This window comes from Pundamilia nyererei, unplaced genomic scaffold, assembly GCF_000239375.1.
Source record: "Pundamilia nyererei isolate P.nyererei 1_Seehausen unplaced genomic scaffold, PunNye1.0 scaffold00117, whole genome shotgun sequence".
NCBI classification, from domain to species: domain Eukaryota; kingdom Metazoa; phylum Chordata; class Actinopteri; order Cichliformes; family Cichlidae; genus Pundamilia; species Pundamilia nyererei.
In genome coordinates, this window is record NW_005187518.1 from 587670 (window position 1) to 604582 (window position 16913).

The following is a 16913-nucleotide window of genomic DNA, read 5'->3' on the forward strand; positions in this document are numbered from 1 at the left end:
GTGTGTGTGTGTGTGTGTGTGTGTGTGTGTGTGTGTGTGTGTGTGTGTGTGTGTGTGTGTGTGTGTGTGTTCGCTGGATGTTTACCTGAAATAAAGTCAGACTAAGGCATCCTCATTCATTTTTCTATTCGCCCCTATGTCACTTTGTTTTTGCTGTGAGCTAAAATCTAAAAACTAAACGCAGCTTTTTGTGGGTTCAGATCTAAACTACTGTGGCACCCATCAGCCCTGTAAAAACGGCGGGACCTGTACGAACACAGAGCCCAACGAGTATCAGTGTGAGTGCCAGGAAGGCTTCAGAGGACGCAACTGTGACATCGGTGAGTCAACGTCAACAAACAGCAAAAGTGCTCTCAGTAATGTTTGTTTACACAAATGTAAGAGATGCACAGAGATGGCCAAGACTACTGAGTGGCACAAGGAGGAAATATCATAAATTGTTGGAGTTATTTAGAAAATTCCTACTTATAAGTAGTCTTTACATGCACACATGTTAACCCCAGTGTAACGTGTGACTCTACAAATTCATTCTTACTTCAACGTTTGTTTTCTAGTTTATTTATATTATATTTGTATAAGCCATTCACATTTTTCCACAATATTGCTTGTCAAAGTTAATAACCGTTATGAGAGAAACAAGCTTTTCATTTACACTTTCCTCCCCTCCTTCCTCCCTTTAGTGGAACACGCGTGCTTGTCTTCCCCGTGTATGAACGGCGCGACCTGTGTGGAAGACCAAACAGGGTTCAGCTGCATCTGTAGCGAAGGCTGGACTGGACACACCTGCACAGATGGTGATTGTCGATGCTGCTCACATTCGTGTCTTACTGAGCTGAGGGGCCGGGGCGCTGTGAGATTGTCTGTGATTGGTTATTATTGGATCAAAGCCAGCAAGTGACTCTAATCAATGCAACAGAGGAAGTTAAATTAGCCTAAACATCTTTCCCTCTGTGTGTGTGTTTGTGTGTGTGTGTGTGTGTGTGTGTGTGTGTGTGTGTGTGTGTGTGTGTGTGTGTGGAAGCAATTGCATTAATATAAGCAGAGGTGGCACTGTGAATTATTACATGTTTTTTTGTTTCTTTTTTTAATGGCAGTAATTTGAAGGTATTTATTATCAGGTCTTTTACTCATGTGAGCTTTTTCCCATGTAATGTGATTACTTTAATCGCATAATTGGGAATTTGTGGAGTGACATCCGGTTCTCTTGCGATGTGCGTGAAAGTGAAAAAATAAGAAGTAGCAAAGTGTCTGCCAAGTGAATGTAAGCTGAGACTGCTGCTAAACACAAAAACAATACACAGTTGTGTTCTGGATTGGTGTGGCATTGTTGTTCTTGGCCTTATGTGGATGTCAGTTTACGGTACAGTAGTCTGATGTTTTTCCTAAAAATATGCAAAGCCAGACTGTCTTTACTTTAATCGCACAAAGACAAGAGCAGCCTTTAAGGGCGCTGTGACATGCAGTCTCCTCTAACACATGCTGAAGCGTTTATTCAGACTCAGATTCTGCTGGATAAACACGACATCGGGCTTTCTCTGCTTCTCCAGGTGTCAAACACGAAGAATCGGCCTGGGAAAGACTCCAATCTGATCCACTGGATGGCTTTGGAAAATATAACGAATGGCATAAATTCTGAATTTTGTAATGTATTTTTAGATGTTTTACAGCTTTTTTTCTATCGGTGAATTGCACCTCTTTTCCTTGTATCAAGATGGGACAGAAATGAAATGTTAAGTTAAACACCTTTACAGTGAGAGAAAGGGGACTTTTACTAGTCCAGCCCATTTCAGATCAAAGTGGCCTCACAATGTAAAATGAGTTTGACAACCTTGAGTTTAGAGGCACAGGTTTGGAGAAATATGAAGGATATAGTCAATTCAACTCAAAATTAGCACAGTAGCACATTTTAAACAACCACAGGTGGCCAAAATCCTGTGAAAGATATACAAAACATACACTATGTAGAATAGTTCTTAATTAAACAATTACAAATACACTCAAAATCAAAATATTTTTACCTGTCTGTGGCTTGTTACAGCTGTGTGTTAGAGCTCAGTTTCATTTAAACGTAATCATTGTGACATGCAAATCAGGACAAGATGTAATTCTGCAATAGGGGTGCTGGTTTAGGTCACTCAGCTTACCTATATGTTGTAAAGCTAACGCAGAGGCTCAGGTTTGCAGCTGGTCTCACTCCCAGCTTTCCCGTTATCTCGCCACTATTTTATTAACTCCATACAAAGGCTAAAAAGCACAAAAATATGAGAGCAAAAGCCATTCTGACATAAATGACAAAAGACAAATCCATTTTCAAATCTGTGCTCTGTTAGCTGTAATTACAGCGGTGTGAAATGGACTTGGCAGCAAAAAAGGAGCAAGAATATAAAAAAAGATATTCATGTTCTGCATCAACCGAATGCACATAACTTCACTGCAGGGCTCCTTTCAGTGAGGCTAGGAAGGATACATCTCAGGAGGGTGCCTGTTATCTATTTCGTGCTTACAGCATGTTGTCTGGAAAATAATTAGCCCAGTGAAAACCCAAACTCTGGTCTCCGGTTGTGTGGTTAGCGCAAGTTACCATGGTGAAAATAGAGGTGCCCCCCCCCCCTCTGATCTCCCATAAACACAGTTTTTCTTTTTCTTTTTGTGAGTATGAAAGATGTCAAATCATTAAACGTAGCGGTTCATCCTTATATTCAGACACTGTCCCCCTTAAAAGAAAGACAGGCGGAGATATCTCCACTAACAATCACAAGTATGCATCAAGCTCAGAAATGCTGGATTGTATAGTTCCCATGATCCCAATCCTGTAATCTGGTCTTTCTCTGATGTTATCAGGGGATTTTTTTTTTTTTTTGTTTTGGGTTTTTTTTTGGGTTATTTTTTTTGGGTTTATTTTTTCACTCATTATAGAAAGTTCCTTCACAGGCACAGAGGACCTGATGCCTCTTTGAATTGCTTAACATCATGGTTTGGTGTAATACAAGTAAACCACACTTAAATATATGTCTGTTTGTAGGTTAAATGCTTTTAAAGACTGCGTTAGTTCCCGCTCACTCAGCCGCATACATTTTTTGATCTGCACGCGGCTAAAGGTCAAGCTGAGCAGAGCTGTCAGAACAGTCTGGGTTTCTTGGTCGTGTGGTCTGCAGTGTGTGTGTGTGTGTGTGGGTGGGTGGGTGTGCGTGACGGCAGGTGAGATTGGATCACACGGGTTATGGTCCTTCAGAGCTGTCTGTAAACAAGAACAGTTCCACATCCTCAGCTTTCACCTCGTGCAGGATAAACAGCGCTGTGGCATGTAAACAATTCAGCAGAAAGCATTTTTATCAAAGAGTGAGAGCAGAGGGATGAACGGGGGAATAAAAGTTTTGTTTATTTTTGCTCTTGTTGTTTGTTGCTCGCTTGATTAACAGTCAGAGAGGCGGCCTATCTCTGCAGGCTATGTGTTGTGCGGGGGGGGGACTCTCCAGGGAACATACAGCAAGAAGATTGTTAGGCTTGCAAGGAATGACAACCAAAACCACAACATAGCTTTGTTTTCAGACTAGATTTATATATATAACCAATATTAATTAAAGGCTTCTTTGTTTGTTATGAATTCTCCGTCTCATTTTTGGAGATGTGCCGCTAACTTGGCAGGATTATTGTTGTTCGGGGTCAGGAAAATGGAAAATGGTTCTTCTGTAGGGTTAGGTAAATGAAAAAAGGTTATGAGAGAGACAGAGATGTACACCACAGAGATATGCATGGGAAAAGTTATGATGCCCTCTTTAAGTTATGCATGGTTAACCCCTAAGTGGGGAGCTTCTCTTTGTCTGAATGTGATGTTTTTCCTGTTTTAAATTCCTTGTCAGACGGGTAGAACCACACATGGCAGCCTCATTTTTATTTCTGTCCAACCCCCGGCTTTGCCATCCTTTCCCTTATTCAAATGCACTCCTTCCTTCCTCCTCTTTGGGAAAGATTTGAGATGATTGTATTCATCACTGTTTGCACAGAAACCAGAGCAGCAGAAAGAACAAAAACACGAAAGCATCCAAGCTTCCTCACACCAATACTACCCTTCAGATCACACATGCACAAGCTGCCTCCTTAATGTTCTCACTCACGCTCCTGTCACACAGGCCAGTAAGTTCATATATATTATTCTCTGTTTGTCTTCTCAGCGGTGAAGCAGTGTGATCGCAGCCCCTGTGGCCATGGAGCAACGTGTGAAGAAGCTCCTGGAGGTTATCGCTGCCTCTGTCCACCTGGATGGACCGGCAGGACGTGCCAGCTGGGTCAGTGGGTCATCGTATGCCTGCTCTTCTTTATCTTACTATAATACAACAAATTACTCTCTGTCTGCAAACTCCTCCCACACAATCAGGAGCTAAGCAATCAAACTTGGCACACAGGTATATCTTAGGCCCTTGAAGGTTCTTATCTATCCCGCCTACATGTTGCCTAGAAACCACATACCAATGGGCTAAAATTCCCTTTTCTTTAGCATTTATGCACCTCTATGTGTTTTTAGCTGCTGCCTTATCTGCCAAGGAGTCCTCAGACCAGACTGATCTGCTTCTTTGATTTGACAAAGATTTTATTCATTACAGAACCCTCCCTGTTTATCCGGGCCCACTTTGCATGTAAGGTGAATGTGTTGACCGCAACACCACAGCATCTCTGCACCTACAACACCTTAAAAAAGCCACTGTACCAATTTCGTTTCATAATAATGTCTAATTTCTATTTATAAAACTTGAATATTATGATACATTATGACTCCATCATGTTGCCTAGCAACCTCCTGATTGGTATGTACTAGTGTTGTAAAGTTTGCATAAATATAGTCACTTTCAGCACAGGGCCAGTATACCACAGTAGTGGATAAATAAAAGAGTAATAGAACAAATAGTAAATCATGTTGGTGTTTATTGACTTTAGTTGGATTATATCACATTTTTGTTGAATTTCTTTTACTCAAACTGATCACAGTTCATGAAAATAATGACCAGGTTAATGGTACAAGGTCCAGTTAGTATCTGCTCATGGGCACCTGCTGTTGTTTCATATATGCGGAGACTCAGGTTTCCATTTTTCTGAGTAGTTTAAGTGTTTTTTGTCTGTGAACTGAAGTGTTGTTGATTTCACAAAAGAGAAAATAGTCTTGACTGTTCTGGAGCTTTCAGCTGGTTATTTTTTGGGATCATCTGAGCAAAATGATGGACTAACATCCACATGTAGATGTGAACATCCACATGGCTGCATATTTGTTTTGAAACCTCCGACTTGTCCACAACAATTTATATTATAATGCACCAACTACACATGACAAAAGAAGGGTAACAGGAATGACTACTCGGCCGTCAGTTCTCAGTAGAATATAATCTAGGCTTTAGCAAAGCTTTCTTGTCATTTCTTTGAATAGTCTTCAGGACTAGTTTTCCAGGCTTCTTGAAGGACAAAGCTCTTCTTTGGATGTTGGCTGCCTTTTGTTCTGTTTCCAGTCAAGATGATCCCAAACTGCTCAAGTACTGTTGAAGGTCTGGGCTCAGGGGACTGATAGTGTACGACTGTGTTTTTTCAATCTTTTACTGCATGTGCAGTGTGTTTGGGATCATTGTCATGCCGAAAAATGAAGCTCCTGCCAATCAGATGCTTTTCGGATGGTATACCATGGTGGATCAAAATCTGACAAGATTGCCAACACTACTGGCTGAAATGCAGTCCCAAACTATGGGATGGCTGAAGACACTCACTGTTGTGCCTCTATCCTGACCTCCTCCGTACATGCCACTGATTTTTCCGTCCATTTCTTGGGTAATTTGGCATACCTCAGCCTTTTGTCCCTGTTTTTTCAAGTACAAGTGAAAAAAGTGTTGAAATAGTTGGAAGATCTTTAAGAACTATTGGTCTGGCACCTTGGCTCAAAAAATATAAAGAAATGAGGGGTGGATTGAGACTTCTGCACAGTACTGTATGTGCATTTGACATCTTGACATCGTTGTCTTAAAAAACATTAAAATCTAATACTTTAAAAGGTTCAGGACTGCAATGCAAGTGTAAAAGTGTATTTTTATTCTTTAGGGTGCAGAGATGATGTCTGCTAATGCTAAATCTGTACTTCTCCAGACAAGCTGCCATCACTGGGAATTAACCTGCACGGATATGTTTCGTTTGGGATCAGGATCTACAAGCTATTTGGGAAAAGTGTCACTAACAAGACAACTGATCAGAGATCCTTATTTTCAAAGGAAACTATTCATAGGAGTTTAAACAAAAATCCTCTGAGAACAAATTCAATCTGAGCTTGTTTTAAAAAGCTGGGAACGCTTGTGTTCCACTTGAAGCTAAATATGAATTTAAAGCACAAATTAAAGAGGCAGAAAAGCCAGCAGCATGTTAATTTTCCCATCAACCCATGCTGCCTGAGAATCAGTAGCCTCTTAATGCACCGTCACGTCTCTTTGGGCTGCATTTGCTCATATTGACAAGCCTGCACCCAGAGGGTTGTTGTGTTAGATACTACAGCAGAGGGAGTATTGTATGGGCTCAGGTCAAACACACACGCACACACACACACACACACAGTATATATACACATGCTGGGCTTTGGGGTGATGAAGTAAAAACTGAGACATATTTCAGGATGACAGCCTCTCCTACTCCTCGGTGTTACAGCGATATGTCACTCTGACACTTGATGATCCTCCATAGTTCCACATCACGGGCCAATGGCTCACAGTACAACACACACACGTGCGCGCACACACACACACACACAGTGTTTGGACACATGTTATAAAACTCTTTATAGCCTGAGCCTATGAGCAGAGCATCAGCAGCACCTGAAACAGTAAAAGTCAATTACACTTGCTGATCAGTTTCACTCGCTTATAGCTGATTTCTGCACCCCCATTTTCTCCCACAGCAGGATGGATCCTCAGGCTCTTACCATTGATAGCCTTTCCATATTCACACACACACCCCCACCTAAATCCTAATAGGCCTCTGGCTGACGGTAAATGGTTTAGATTACCTATAACTGACTCACTACTTCCTCTTTATTCATTGAGCATTTCTTTCTAATCCTCCTTCTATCCTTTTGGAGCCAAGCGCTCGAGGGCTCCTGGCTTCAACACTCCCAGAACAACAGAGGGTGGGAATAGGCACTGATAAACTTAAAGAAGCAGGGGGTTCTGTGCATAAACAAATAAGATGCTGCGAGGTTTTTGCTGACATGCATCTGCCCAGCAACTCTCCACTTCCAGGTTCAAGCACCCAGTGCAAAACTGAACTGTTTAAATGGTGGGTAAAGATCATTTGAACTCAGTGGGAGACATGCAGGATTTGATTTGATGGGTTTTGTGGGCTGTGCGACGCTTAGATGGAGGGATTTAGGTGATGTTTTATCTCACTGAATTAGTGCGGTGCTGTTTGTACGTTCTCCAACAAGGTTACGCTCAAATTTTGTTTTTATTAATATTGGTCTTCTGTTCTGAGGGAAAAGTACTGGCACAAACCAGGGCCACCTGAGACAGCTCTCTGCGTAATCCCCAAAATGATTTGTGTTGGTAACTGATTGTCAAACTGAATTACAGTCATTGATACAAATGAATAAAAAACACAGACATGTCCTCTGATATAAAAAAAAAAGACATGTTTCCCCAAAAGGATCAATAAAACTAATCTGGGCTTTAAATGTTTCTCATCTCATCACCTTAATGAGATTTTATCTTAACAGGCTTCAAATGTTTAATTTCTTATTACTTAAATGTTGTGTTAACCTTTATCCAATCAACTGTCTTAGTGTGTTTTGTGTTTCTGATAGACAAAAACATATGTTTATATATCTGGAATCAGCCTTAAGTGGCTCCTTTTTGATCCCCTCATGTTGCCTGTGCTTCCATTGTGTAAAAGTGATAATATATGCCCAGATATGTTTTTATATTATCAAAGTTAATAATTTTAATAACTTTTTGATTAGTAATTCAATAGAAGGCACTGAAAGCTGTAAACTGTGTGCGGTACTTTTAAGGAGGTATTTTATCAAAATGTAAATTTATAAAATGTTCTTTGGGTTTTTTTTTCAGACAACAATGAATGTGAGTCAAGTATCTGCATCCACGCCCGCTCTTGTCGCAACCTGATCGGAGGTTACCTGTGTGACTGCCTTCCTGGATGGACGGGGCCTAACTGTGACATCAGTAAGTGCACAAGGATGAAAAAAAGTAACGAGAAGAAGGAAAATCGTTTTATAAGTAAAGAGAGAAGAGACAATCCTGCGACAGATAGTAAACCATGAAGAGCCGTTAAACAGCAGGTCTGACTCCCTGTGGGCTGGAAATCATTTTACTCCAGCTCCAGTTTCATCAATCATCCTTCACAGCGTATCACTGCAGTGCACTGAAAATGCAACAAACACTATGTAAAGGTCTCTTTTGGCTGTTCTCTCCTGTTGCTTTGTGCTAACTTTAGTCTCTTCTGCCTTCACTTTGAACATGTTTGATTACAAAGTTCATAGATATCATAGATATTCTGTGTTTGTGGGAGAAATTAATGTGGCATTCCTCGTTTCCCTGCAGGGAACAGCAGCTGTCAGGGTTTGTGTTTGAATGGTGGACGTTGTGAGGTAAGACTCCTGCCTGCCAATCTCTGTCTAATTTGCCTACAGTCTCTGCACCTGCTTCGTTGTTCTCGTCTTAAGTTTTCCACTACTCAGCATTCACATTATCTTGATCATTTTTCAGTATTTCAAGCAAAAATATTGATATATAATATAATATTCAATATGAGCTTTTAGGCATGTCAGCAGGGGCGCCACAAAGGGGAGAGGGGGACCACCCCACCACACCATGTGCCACTCCAATATTTTAAGTGGCCCCCATATGGCCACCCCAGTGAAAAAAGTCTGGAGGTGTCCCTGTATGTCAGATATTATTCAGTACAAAGTTTTGAAGCTGCTGTGCTTTAGGTTAACTTAAATGTTCTCTTAAATATTATTCTGCCTGTCGCAGATCCTCTGTAACCCTCCCCAGTGCTCTTTTCGTCATGTCACACATATAAATTACACACAGTTGTGGTCAGACGATTAGATACACTCATCATGGGCATGACTGTCATGGAAATTTGGGGCTTTTAAGGTTTTTTGAACTGTTCTTTTCCTGGGTTCAATGATTGTACAACTGTTTGAATTTATTTTCTACTTTCTCTCATCCACAAGAGCTAAGATGTATACTTAATTAAATATTTTAATAAGTGGTACTGAAAATTAATTTGATAAGACCGAGGCCTGTTAACTTCTTGTTACTGATCATGATTGACTACAACTAGCCAACATAAAAAGAAACAGCACTCACTGGACTGATGAATACTCACGACAATGGGAACGTCCACGGGAGTTAGTGAAGCTCTAAGGAGTCCACAGTGAAGTGAGTTTTACATTACCGTGAATTAAGAGGGTGCCAACCAAGAAATAAGCCCCTGCTCCAAAATCAACACAAATCAAATGCTTTCTTTTAAAAAGTTGTATGGTCAGATAAAGGTTGAACCACAATCCCAGGAGATATGTTCTTCAGGTGTGAGGGCTTTTAAATCTAAGAACACCGTACCAGCTGTGAAGAATGGAGGTGGTAGCATCATGCTTTGGGGCTCTTCTGCCACAAGTGGTAATGGTATATTGGACAAAGTCGATGGAATAATGAAGAGGAAGAACGACCTGTGAATTCTTTAACTTTGCCTCAGATCAATAGCTAGATGGTTGAAAGTTGGACACAGTTGGGTCTTCCAACAGGACAATTATCCTAAGCACACATCAAAATTGGTTTTGGACTGGATAAAGCAGGCTGACATTAAGCTCCTGGAATGGAGTCCCCATTCCTAAAAGCCAGGTCTGTGCCAGAAGACCAACCAGTTTAAATGAACTCTATAAAATCTGCCAAGAAGAGTGGTCAAACTGTTGATGATTAACAAAAGTATTTGGTTGAGGTACAACTTGCTAAGTGAAATTAACCAAAATATTAATGGGGCTGTGTGCATATAGTTGAGCATGAGTGTATCAGAGAAAACCCAGAATTAAATTCAAACCCAATTCCTGTTTTTAAAGTCATTAAAGATAGATGCTGTACAATCATCAGCCTGGAAAAAGAACAGTTCAAGGAAGTCATTAAAAGCACAAATTTACCATGACAGTCATGCCAGTAATGAGTGGCTGTGAACATCTGACCACAACTGTATATTCTGACCCATACAGGACCAGGTGTCAGGGTCCAGATGTGTGTGTCCACCTGGATTCTCTGGAAAACACTGCCAAAATCGCCAACGTCTGTGTGATAGCGCCCCCTGTCTGCACGGAGGGCAGTGTGTGGAGAAGGATGAAAGAACAGTCACCTGCAACTGCCCCACTGGATATTCTGGAAACTTCTGTGAGGTTGGAGAACCTAATTTAATCATTTTTTAAATAATTAAAACTAAATGTTTTTTTTTAGTTGAACTAATGTGTGAAGATAATTTCTAGTAAAAAAGATGAAACAGGCATACAAGGTAATATTAGATGTTACAGTCTCTAAATCAAAGACTCAAGGGAACCTAACATAATCTAGCCTAGAAAGCTGCTCATATTCAATATACTTTTAATAATGTAAATATGATTACTTACAAAGAATAAACATGAATGAGGAAAATGGAAAACCTGGCAAAAATAAACAAAAGAGGAAGAAGATCATGAAACAACCATACAAAGAGCCATCAGATTCCATTTTCCCCTAAACTAATATTAATAACCTAAAATAACAGAACCAAAATCGAAAACATGACTCAACCCATAAACAAAAGCAGCAGAACGACATCACCAGTGCTGACAACGATCAGGAGACGAGGTACTGAGATGCCAACCAGCAAGCTCCGTGCTCCACCTTTTCTAGCTGTATATGCATGCCAGTGACCCTTCTGCAGCCAATCAGAGTGAGAAATGTATCAGAGGTGAAAGCAAGTTAATGAGGATGACAGAAAGATCAGAGGAAGATAATAGATGTGTGGGTGCACAGAGAGCGTGCATGACATTAGAGAATATTTCAAAAGAGTAATCCAAAAATCGATATGATGGATTTAGAAAAATTGGGATTTTTAAAATTTAGTCTTTATCAGAAGTTCATGTTACACAATGGTAAAATATGTATTTAAACCTGTTCCAGAAAGACAAACCTGAATATTTACAGTGCTGAATGTACTGCAAAGGTAAATGAAAAGCACAGTAACAAACGCATTATGCAGCTAATCTCAAGTTCAATTGGTTGGGGCGACGCGCTGTCCACACATACACTGGCATTTGGTAAACATAGCTTTAGTCTATGGATTTCAGCCTTATGTCCACACATACAACAACTGAAATGAAGATTTAGATTTAGAACGTTATCTACTTTTATCTCTGTTTTGACATCAGACTGTGCGGTTTTATCGTCTGCAGCCTTCTGATTGGCCAACATTTATGTTGCATAGAACCTAATGTTGTACCTTTTTCTTTTTCATGTGGATGGAGATATTTTACAAAACAAAACCAGAAAATCACTTTTAAAAAAGAGTAATACATGGACATGGACCTGAGTATAAATAAAACAGGCGATGATATCATGAACAAATGTAGAACAAGCTTATAATTAAAAATAAAATACAGAATAAAAATGGATTGAAAACTATAGACAGCACATCAGATGTTATTATTTATACCAAGAATAAACATGATTCGAGCATGTATAGCCCTATCAGAAGTGAAGTACATTAAAGAGTCCACAGAAGTAAAACTTTTTAACAAAAGCCAAACAGTAAATAAACGTTTTTATAATATTATAGAGCCCTCTTAGCTCCAAGTTTAATGCCGAAATTTGTTAACTGTAAAGTGATTAGTTGAAAATCTCAAGTATTTACGTAAAACAACAAATCTAAAATATTCAGGTTTATATATCCAGTGTCTTTAGTCTTTCAACTTTCAAGTTCATTTTTGTTTGTTTATTTATTTTTGTTTAACAATCCCTGCTGAGCTACAGGAGAAGTCACACTATTAGGATGAAATTTTACACCAAAAAGTTTAAAAATGCTAAAACTTAAAAAAAATTAATTGGTTATGAATGAACATTTGAGTTTTAGCATTGAAAGTGAAGTAAGAAGAGATCTTTTAAAGATCCAATCAGAAACTTCACTGGAGGTTAGAGAGAAGTGGATATATCTCTTAACTGTCTTATTGTTTTGTTTTTCCAATATTTCAGGTCGTGTTGGACTTGTGCAATCCCAACCCCTGTCAACAAGGCCTGCAGTGTCACATAATAGATGGCAGGAACACATGCATCTGTCCTGACGGTAACTATGGTGACGAGTGCATGAGCCTCAAAAATCCCTGCATTGGTCACCACTGTCAAGGTGAGACAAATACTTGTGCATCTTTAAACGTATAAAATCTTGATGAACTCTGGTCTGATCTTTGACGTCTCCACACCTGAAGGCGCCATGTCTGACTCAGCACACGGGGGCCTGAGCTTCTACATGATCCTGGTGGGAGTCTTAGCTCTGCTGACGGTCTGTGGCTGTGCCTCCTGCGCCTTCATCCTGTCCCACCTCCATCGGAAGCGGAAAAAGCAGCAGGCTGTCCCGCAGGAAGAAGGCATCAACAACCAGAGGGAGTTTGTCAACCTCATCAGAAACGTGGACCGTCCGGTGCCCCAGCTGCCCGCTGCCGCCCCTCTCACAAACCCTCCAGCCCCTGCCCCCGTCTCACGTTGCTACGAGGAGATTGAACTGACCCTACCACCCTCCCCGGCCCCTTCACACCCTTCCCCAGCACTAAAGCCAGCACATGCTGCCAAACTGGACATTTCAAACCAGGAGAGGGAGAAGTTGAACCGCCTCCACTATGCAGATAACCAAGAGCTGGAGGTCTGACCCCATGCTGACCTTTTAAAGCCCTGAGGAGCTGTTTTTTAAATTTACTTTGCGTCCTTAGCACTCTTTTGCTCACAGGACCCCGTCTCCAGTTACTTGCACTGTGTCGATGTTGCAGATATAAAAATTAAAGGTGACCCTCTGACCTTTATAAACACAGATGGCTGTGCTCAGACACCAGAGGAACAAAGGCTGCTAAGCGGAGGGGTCGAAAGAGCATCTTCGCCATCATCTTTGGACCTTCTTAACGGCCATGAAAAAGCAGCACAGGCATAAAGTTGAGCTGAAAGACTCAACAGTAAACTGAAAACTTAAAGACTTACAGACTTGCCTTTGAGTGCCTGTGAAACTGTCAAGAGTAAACAGAGGATCTTCCTCCATTTGAGTCCCGATACATTTCCTGTTCGGTGTTGCCATCTGACTGTTGTCCAAACCTCCACTGACAGAAAGGATCAGTGAACAGATGCCTATTTAACATTTTTTTTGTGTGTGTGGCTGTGTGTAAGTGTGTGTGAGAGTGAACAAAAGACTGGATATAGTTAGTTTTTGTGAGAGGGGAAACATTTCACTCTGCTTAGAGTGAAAGTGCATCCTCCTGAACCAAACGCTTGCAAGCCTCCTGAGAACATTTTTAAAACTATACACTGATGCCTGTTTTGTCATGTAATACTGCAGTTTGCCCGAGATGTATGGTTTTTATCATACTTGTGTGTAACATGGTTGTTTTTGTACATAAATAATATTGTACATATTGATGCCCTTTTTGTACTGTGATTCATTCTGGAAGTATCACTGTATTACTGTCCCCTGTTTTTCCCCTTATACTTTCCATTTGGAGCAACCAGCACATGTGGAATGTAATAAAAGTGCATTTACCAACTCTTTTATACCTTTTATTAAACACCAGGGTTTAGTTGTCCAAAATAATCCCTGTGAGCCAAAAGCTTAGGCTTCAGACAGCTCTAAACCCTCTGTTCCAGACAGTTTTTCCTTAGGTCTGAATAATGAGAGGAAGAGCCGACAACCCTAACATGGTCAACTGCTGTTCAGCTCTTCTGTTTTTGAGGGGCAGCTAATCAGAGGAAAGCTGGTATAAAGAGGGAGGAGCTAAAGATGACAAGATAAATGATTTAGGACTGTGAATAATGTAAAGCTGTGCTAGTCGATAATAACGCCTCAGTCTCTGTAGATCTGCTTTTGACCATAACAGTATATGTAACAAAAGGCACCCAAGCTTATTTTTAAGCTTTGGAATAGCAACATTAGTCTTAAATTACTTATATTTGTTTAAGAGTTATCAGTTCGTCTAGTTCCTTGTCTCCTTGTATGCATTTTTCAGATGTCACAACCAAGCTTTCTGTTTATAAATCACTGACAGAGTCCCATGAGAGGATATTTCGTGTTGGAGCACAGGCACAATGACTAGGTCTGTAAGTCACCGTATACACAATGACTTTCACTAGTTTCCTTTTCTTTCTGATGCTGTCGGCGCCTGGAAAATATTGGAGACCACCTGACTGACCCCAGTTTTCCTAAAAAATAAATGTGTGGCTGCAAAAAAAAAAAAAAGTAATAATAATAACAGTAAGTTTCAAGAGCAGTGGGTTTGTGCAAACTGCTGGTCAAAATGCTGGAAACACTGGCAAATATTTACTTAAAGTTTCTGTTTTTAATGGGTCTGCAGTGACTGAAGTTAAGTGTAACCATTTTTGCAGATATCAGACAGTCTATGTTGACCTAAATCATTACAGTAATGCATGCTGTGTGTTACTAAAATATAAAAAATTGTCAAGTGTAAGCAGCTCCAAGGTCACAGCATAGACATTTAATGTGCAAATAGATGTGACAAATGTGACCTCTGACCTGTGCAAACAGCGGTGGGCTGGAAATGAACATGGTTTCCTGTAACCATGCTGGTCATGAGGAAATGTAGAGAATAGAGTTTACACACACAAACGTAGCCGTATACATATACGTGCATATGTACAAGCCTCTTTCTGCAGGATGTCAAAGCCCAGCCAGCAGATTAGAAAGCTTCAGATTCAGCCAAGAGGTCACTGCTCCTCAGTGTGAAGGTGTTAAATGCTTGTCCTTAGGTTCTGTTATATATGCTTTCACAGTGCTGGATGGTTCTATTAACATGGACAAAGATAAAATATTGTGATCTGGTTGACAGCCAACTGTGAGCACAGAAGCCCAATCCACATCTCAATGTTAATGTCATTTTTTTCATATAGTACATTTAATTATTATTGTCGTAAAGTACTAAAACCTAACAAAGTCAAGTTTGCAAGAGAAATAAAATACAAGTTAAAACACACACACACACACACACACACACACAGTTAGAGGTCTATTAGCATTATAGACACTGAGAAATGTTCCTAGGACTCAAACCTTTGTAGAAGGATTTAGAAGTGATCCTGTTTTGACTTCAGTACTGTGATGATATGTTCAGATTTCAGATGAAAGGACTCTGAATAAGCTGAAGTCATCCTGATCGTTTGGATAATCCAGCAAATAAAGCATTACAGTAATTTAAACTGTAGTGATATAATCTCTCTGGTGCGTTCGGGGTCTGCCTCCAGCCTCCTCCCGGTGAGACATGCTCGCAAACCTCCTTTCCATGCGGAGCAGTAGCATCTCTAGTCTGATCCCTCCCAGATGGATCCAAGTTACTTTTCTAAGGAGCTGTGTGATTACAGCACATTGGAGAGATAGAATATACTTTTATAAATAAAAGGTATTGTATATAATTTATTCATCCAGGTAAAAGTCTCATTGAGATTAAAATCTCCTTCTAAGGAGAGACCTGTTTAGGCACAAAATAATATAACAAGTAAAGGAAGAAATATGACTGATATTCAAATATGCAAAACATTAAAAGCAGTCACACTGACTAAAAGAGTTATTCTCTAATTCCTTTAAAATGGTCTTAAACTCAGTCATATCCAGGTCTGACACTTTCAGCTCCGTTCTGACTCTGCGACAAATATCAGCATGAGATAAATAAGAGGAGTTGAAGATTCTTTATGATCATTTTGTAGTCACATAACAAAATGATGTGTGTTAGCTTTCAGCTTAAAACACAGGCAGACACACAATGAGTAAATATACATAACAGGGAAAGATAACAATATAGATACATGATGTAAAGTTCAGCTATAGTGCATGCCTTGGCTTTTTAATGTATGCAATGTGTGTGTATGTATGTATGAAAATCAGCAACTCCAGAAGAGTTGATTTATACAGAAAAATGTGGTAGTTAAAATGAATATACCAGATTCCCTTTAAGGATTTATTTTAGTGCCCATCCACATGTGCAGCTGATGCACTGACCCAAGGGCACCTGGGTTTGTATTTCTGACAGGGATTCAGGAGAGTTTGACAAATCCACAAATACAAGAAAATATATGGCTTAAACACTGAGTGACTCTCACTAGAGCAGCATTAATGCATGTCCTGGTGCACATAAAGTAGTCACAGACTGGTACAGGGGCATAATACTTTGTAGGAAAAAAAGATAAATTTAATTATTTTTAGCTGGATTACCACAAATGTTTTCACACACAGTTTGCCAGTTCCTTGAAAGTATCTCTGTTTAACTGTGATAACTTCAAATGTGCATCTCTCCTGTCTTACAGGGACATCTTGTGGCCAAATACGGTACACAACCTTAAAAACCACTGAGCCGTTTTTCATACTGAGTTATTATGTAACTTTCATTATGAAGCCAACAGATAATGTAAATAATGTGCACAATCTTTCGTTCAAAATAAAACACATATATTATCCTGTTAAAGTTTAAGGAAGGCTTTTTGGAAAGACTAATCTTTGTGCTGGAATAAGGTACTGTTCAGTTTCAGCAATAAAAAGAACTACATTTATTCAAACTTTTAACTATCATAGCAAAGTATAAACTATATCTAAAAAACCCAATTTAATCAATCTAAATATTTATTCATAATTTTTCAAAAGGACACCGAGCATTGTAT

The 16913-nt window shown here is 39.8% G+C and overlaps 1 protein-coding gene across 1 annotated transcript in view; it reads left to right on the top strand.

Annotated features, from left to right (window-relative positions):
• LOC102206305 (protein jagged-1b) overlaps window positions 1-13674 on the top strand; it is a 60353-nt gene extending 46679 nt beyond the window's left edge. Inside the window, exons 7-14 of the mRNA XM_005742117.2 lie at window positions 201-320; window positions 681-794; window positions 4173-4286; window positions 8082-8195; window positions 8574-8620; window positions 10241-10417; window positions 12249-12399; window positions 12482-13674. Of these exons, the coding sequence (XP_005742174.1) occupies window positions 201-320; window positions 681-794; window positions 4173-4286; window positions 8082-8195; window positions 8574-8620; window positions 10241-10417; window positions 12249-12399; window positions 12482-12918 (1274 nt within the window). The 3' untranslated portion in view covers window positions 12919-13674. The remainder of the gene's footprint in view (window positions 1-200; window positions 321-680; window positions 795-4172; window positions 4287-8081; window positions 8196-8573; window positions 8621-10240; window positions 10418-12248; window positions 12400-12481) is intronic.
• The last annotated feature ends 3239 nt before the right edge of the window (window positions 13675-16913 follow it).